Source organism: Cornus florida, unplaced genomic scaffold (genome assembly GCF_030987335.1).
Source record: "Cornus florida cultivar Cherokee Brave unplaced genomic scaffold, ASM3098733v1 CherokeeBrave_3.0.0_Hap2_Chr03, whole genome shotgun sequence".
Taxonomy (NCBI): Eukaryota; Viridiplantae; Streptophyta; class Magnoliopsida; order Cornales; family Cornaceae; genus Cornus; species Cornus florida.
In genome coordinates, this window is record NW_026775573.1 from 59,691,561 (window position 1) to 59,697,560 (window position 6,000).

Below are 6,000 nucleotides of genomic sequence, written 5' to 3' on the forward strand. Positions count from 1 at the left end.
CATAACATGGCTTCTTTATTAGTCCATCATCTTCCTTCAGTTCCTATTACCAGGACGCATGCATCCATCCATTTAGATATGGCTTCAGTTCTGTCTTTTAGACATTCAATATTTAGGTATTCACCTGTTGAATTTATAGGTCTAGCACTTGCTTCTCTAGAAGTGTAAGTACTAGTATTCTTATCTTGTGGTCTGCCACTTGATAATTTTCCTACTAGAAGATCTCTTTGTGTCTCTGTTACAATATTTGTGGGGTTAAACTATTAGTTGCTTATTACTGCTAGTTGTTCTGGTAGACTTTCCCCAAATTAATCATGATTCATTGACTTTAGATTTTCTTGAGTTACTCCGCTAGTCCTTTCATCAGGAGTGAAGCTGACTCGAACATTTTCTGGATTCCATGTTTGAATTCTATGAATCAAATAATCTAATCTTTCTACATCTCGAATAGTTTCAAATTCTTCTTCTAAATTTTCTAGAGTTTCTTCTTCTTTTAGGGTTTTGAAGTTTTCTGTTAAAAACTCATTGCATATATATATACATTCCTGATCTATTTGGAATACTAAGGTCTTTTCCTTTTTTGAATTTTAGGATTATGTCACCATCTAGTGTTTCATAACTAGTTGATAGCTCTGAAAATTTATTTTGTTTCTCTTTTCCTGTAAGTTTCCATCTTTCAGGAAATTGAATTTCATTCTAATTTGAGATTTTAGGCTGGTACGTATGATTTCAAGCCTCAGTTTGGATGAGTGTGTTTTTTTTTTTTTTTTCCCTCCCGGATTGAGAGAGTAAACCTCTTGGAGCATTTGATTGCATTAATTTATAATACACTCGATACCAATTGTGAGATTAAATATACTTTTCTAAAATTTATTGCATGAGTTGATAAGGTGACTTTCAATGCTTCATGAGCATTTCTGATGTCAACTGTAAAGTTATGGATAGTATTAAAAAATACAATTTGCTTGTCAATGTCTGTTTGGATTGTTCATAACAGAGATTTCTCGAAACTCTCAATTCTATCATCTCTCAAGATGCAGAGTAGAGATCCTCCTTGGTTTTCCTTTCCTAAGAGTTTTATAGCTAATTGCACCGTGCCTATATGGACTAGTTGTATCCTTGGTTTTGATCTATAAGCATTTGATGTCTAGCAAGTAACCATAATATATGTTTCTTCATTTGGAACCGAATGTATCATTTCAACCTTTGTGAATCTAAATGTTGGTCTTTAGTCGAATCTTCCAAATTTATAAAGCTGTTTAAATTCAAATTCTGGAATTGGATATTCTTTTATTTCATTAGAAGTACTTTTCAGTTCTATTTCCTCCATATTTTTTATATCCATTCTTTCGGATACTGATTGTTGGGATTGACTAAAAACTAGTAGCATTTTTATTAGCTTGATTGTTATAGGGGGATTAGGTTTTCTAAAACCTCCTGCATCTTGGTACAAATATTCCTTTATTTGTTTTTATCTTTTTTTCTAAAGGATATTCCTCTACAATTTTCTCTTTTCCTGTTATTAAGGATTTAAAAGATCTTTCTAACTCCATTATAGTGCTATTAAGATTTTCCATTTGATGGTTAATCTTTTTTAAGGATGCACTATTTTCTATCATAGCTGCTACTAACCAATTGTTTTGGTTTATAACTAGCTGGGAATTTTCAACAGTCTTTTCTAAAGGTAACCTATAGCCCTTTGTGGCTAGGTTATCCTAAGATTATAATCTCTGGTCTACATGTTCTTGAAAATTATTCATAATATTTCGTCAATTTTTTGAATTAACGATTTGATTTCACTTTGGATATGAAAAATAGCCTTCGATAATTTTTCTGTTATTTCTTCGAAAGAACTGGGTTGATATGGATTAACCTCCAAAATTTTAACTATCCTTTCGATCTCTATTGTTTTAGTTCTAAGTTCACCAATTACTTGGTCACTTAGATTTTTGTCACTGTTTTCTAAAGTTTTAACAACTTCTGTTAGTTAAGTTTTAGTTGAATATCTTTCTTGATTTATTAAGATTTTATCCACTTTTTTTTTCTAGATTTGAAATCCTAGAATTATTTATTTCTTGACTTCTATAGTCAAATTTCTTGTTTAGATTTAAAATTTATCTTCTTAAATCTACTTTGTCTTCTAATCTAGCTCGATAAAATCTAGTTTTCTGAAAAACTCTTGAACTTCTCTTTTTACGGAGATTTGTTTTAATTTTGAATAATGATAGGGAGACCGAATAATTAACCCCGAATAAGCACCGAATCTGACGTGTTTTTGTCCACCTCATCTACTTGAACAGTTTTTAAAAAATAATTGTTTAACATGTGATAAGAATGGCCAACCACGTCAAATTCGATATTAATTCGGGATTTCTTTTTCGGTTCCCCTATCATTACTCTTTAATTTTTTGTTAACTTGATTGAGAATCCTGATTTGATTCTCTATTTTTGATTCCTGACATTAGTGGAGTTCATGCAAAAATTTATAAATTGGGTGGCCCAATTTTTTGTAAAATGGCTCTGATACCAAATAAAATAAAAACAAAACAAAAGATAAACTTTGGGGTCTAAATACTATTTTTCTTGAGTAATGGGGCCTTCTCACAAATGTTCGGATCTTTTCACAATTTTTTCTTGCAAAAGGGGTTCAATTACAAAGCCTACAATTATTGTTCATGTGTAGGTAAATAGACAGCATTGATATGTGGTATAGCCTTCTAAGGTCTCCCCCCCCCCCCCCCCAGGAAAAATGTGGTATAGCCTTCTAAGGTCGCGGGGGGGGGGGGGGGGGGGGGGGTAAGGCTCTGATTGTTTCGTAATTAAAATTAGAGAAAAATTACCTCAAACTTTTAAGTTAATTTTTTTTAATTTTAATTTGAAAACATTATAAGAAGATCAAAGTTTTCTTACTTTTCTTATGTGGGACATGTTTTTTAATTTTTTATGTATGTATATAGATGTGTACATAGGCCCGAGCCCAAGTAAACCGAAATAAACAAGGCCCAAAACAAGACCCCTTCAACATATAAGCATGTCCAAGAAACTGAAATAAACAAGGCCCAAAACAACAGTACATCAACACATCACGGTAACAATTGTGTTAAAAAATATACGTTGATAACGGAGATTAAGAGGCAGTAAGGCAATCAGTAAAGGTTCACTCAATGTGGCAACAAACCCATTTTCCGAACTAGTTTGCTATAATCAAACACCTCTCTTTAATTTCAATTTCTCATTCATTCAAAAGCGAAATTAAATTAGTTAATATATGCCGCTCCATCTAGAGAGAAACGTATTCCGACCTAAACCCACTTCAAAATCTTCGTGGGACCCACTTTAATTTTATCCCAAAGAATGCTTCATCAAATCCTAGTTTCCAATAAATATCAATATCTTTAAAAGTACATATATATCATGAATATAATTCTATTAATTTTTTTTCAAAAAATAGTTCTATTAATTTGCATGATATATTAATGAACAAGGATCATCTCTTTTGCTATCTCCAACGGGCATGCATGATTCCCCTACCACGACAGGAAAAGGTCCTTAAGCTCTGGTTGTGGGTCAGGAGGGATTCGAGACCGCTTTGGTTTGTAGCCACGGTAAGTAAAATTACATTTTAACACTAATTAATTAATACTTAATTACATGTACGTGGATCAATAATGATTCATATATTTAATAGAGGTTGCATCCTATTTAAATAAGGTGCATTACACTGTATCAATTCCTAAATGCATGGTTTATTTGAACAAACATATCTCTCCACATAGAAAATAAAACGGTCTCAACCTGTCTCAAGTTAATCATTCAATCTTGTAGAAATAGGAGAGTCTGTGATATCTTAAAACTGACTTTCTATCATCGGGTATGTTTTCTCTTCTATTACATCTATGCATTAGACTATGAATTGTATTTATGTTGAAATTTCTTAAAGCCACGTGTTCCGGTCACCACCCGGTCTCCATGCACTAAATTTGTTCTCGGGAATACCCTCAAGAAAACGAACCTTCTTCTCTCATCATTTCAGGTTAAGAAGATATAAAAGTTATGTTTCTTTCACTAAGAACCGTGAATTTTGAGGTGTGAAGTGAGTGCAAGAAAAAGAGAGAACAGCAGGAGAATATAAATGACGTGTAGACATAATTTCTATGTAGTCCACCATTTATGTATATAGATTGCTTCCCATTCTTTGTTATTTAAGCACTAGAGCACAAACACTTGCATTGTTCACAAATCACAAGAAGCATTTAACTATTATTAGTAATTACCGAAAAAAGAAGAACAATTTCACTATTATTATTCCCGAACGAAACCATCACATTGTTTGATGTATGTTTCATCCAATAGCATTCACACATCCACTAATATCAATATAAATTCATCTAAAATATAGTACTTAAAAACACTTTATTTATTCATAAAACATGTAGTACGTGCATTCAAATTCAATGACCAAACTAAGCACACATCCATATATATATGTATATATATGGAAAGCAAGAAAAGATCATACATATCTATGTAAGCAAACCCTAGTGACCCATCCAAGATGCATGTTCTAGGGCTTCAATTATTGCTTACAGTTATTAGGAGAGTGCTGATTAGCATGAACGTCGCATAAAGATTATTATTTTTGGTACATGATAAAACGCTAAACACCATATGATCATCAAGCTTAATTTCTAGTCACAGAAGTAACAGTAGCATGCAGTGCCATGGCATCCCCCGTGCTTGGCTTTCTCCCACTTCCTGCACTGGTTATCGCAGTGGGATGACCAGATACACACCCCGTACCACGTCTTGCTTCTGCGCTTGCATACTTTTGCAGCTACTAGTTCTGTATATATGATCACATCAATAGAATTGAATTAAAAAGCAATGAAGAGGTACATATGAGAAGAACTAGAAAAGATTGAATGAATATGTGCACTACAATGTACAAGAAATGATGAGAATAAACACACACACACATATTAAGGGATTATCTCATAGATTAGTAGTGGATGCAAACAAATCACCTGAGTTTGCTAGGAGTAAGCAGATGAGAAAGATTAGGAAGAACTTGGCAAAAGAAGTATTCCTAGCCATGCTAATTAGTTTTGCTAGCTCCCACTTGTGAAGAATTGGTGAGCCATTAATGGGTTTTTATAGGCTAAGTTGCTAAGGGTTCAAGGTTATGCCAAGGAAAGGATTAGATCGGCCAAAGAATTTAATACGGATAAACAAACATGGCACATGAAGGTTGTGCATCATTTTAAATTACTATTCAGATATCTTGAGTTTCCAAGGCACATGAAGCTAACCTTGCAATACTAATAACTATGTATAACTTTCATTTTTTTTAATAATTATGTTAATTAATTAATCCTGAAGCAATAGACCCTTATCTTGATATAGTCTATCTCCTCTAGATTGGAGATTAATTTATAATTCTAGAAAATTGTAGAAACTCAAAATATTTATCAGTCAATTTTGAAGGCTTGAAAGATTCATAATGTAATAGTTGCTAAGGCTGTTGGAAGTCTCTAGTATGGCTGCAAGAAGGGAAACCTGCAGTAAATGATAGTCCTAGTATGATAGTCCTAGTAATTGGAGAATAAGACTCACTTACCACCGTCAGCCAGCTTGCTTAACGGTATCAATTCTCTACTTTTAGAAGGGAGGTTAGGGTTTGAGTTTTAGTGAAGACATATGTGTGTAAATACTAACTAAGAAAAAAATAATAAGTATGTATTTTATTTCCTTTAGGTTACATCCAACCCAACATAATTTCATATGGACATGCATTTTGATTTGGACTCAGTTAAATGGTCTCGACGGTTGAAAGGAATGGCCAAGGAAAAAAATTTACACCACCAATCAAAATATTCCATTTATCTTGATAATAAGAAATAGGATATTTTACTTGCCGGAAGATATTTTAAAGCTGTTACTCCCGGGTATCCAATAACTTCAGGTCAGAGACTCCAATAACTTCCGGTGGTGGAGAGACTT

At 33.0% G+C, this 6,000-nt stretch overlaps 1 protein-coding gene across 1 annotated transcript; it reads right to left on the bottom strand.

Moving 5' to 3' along the window:
- Window positions 1-4,688: 4,688 nt before the first annotated feature.
- On the bottom strand, window positions 4,689-5,094 carry LOC132301652 (defensin-like protein 1). Its single transcript, XM_059798892.1, has 2 exons — window positions 5,025-5,094; window positions 4,689-4,876 (listed from the first exon to the last, which is right to left on the bottom strand). The coding sequence occupies exons 1-2, from the start codon at window positions 5,092-5,094 to the stop codon at window positions 4,689-4,691; spliced, it is 258 nt and encodes an 85-aa protein (XP_059654875.1).
- Window positions 5,095-6,000: the final 906 nt, after the last annotated feature.

Coding starts and splice junctions, on each gene's coding strand:
- LOC132301652 (XM_059798892.1), bottom strand. CDS start 5,094: ATGGCTAGGAATACTTCTTTTGCCAAGTTCTTCCTAATCTTTCTCATC. Junction 4,877..5,024: donor CTTACTCCTAGCAAACTCAG/GTGATTTGTTTG, acceptor TCATTGCTTTTT/AATTCAATTCTATTGATGTG.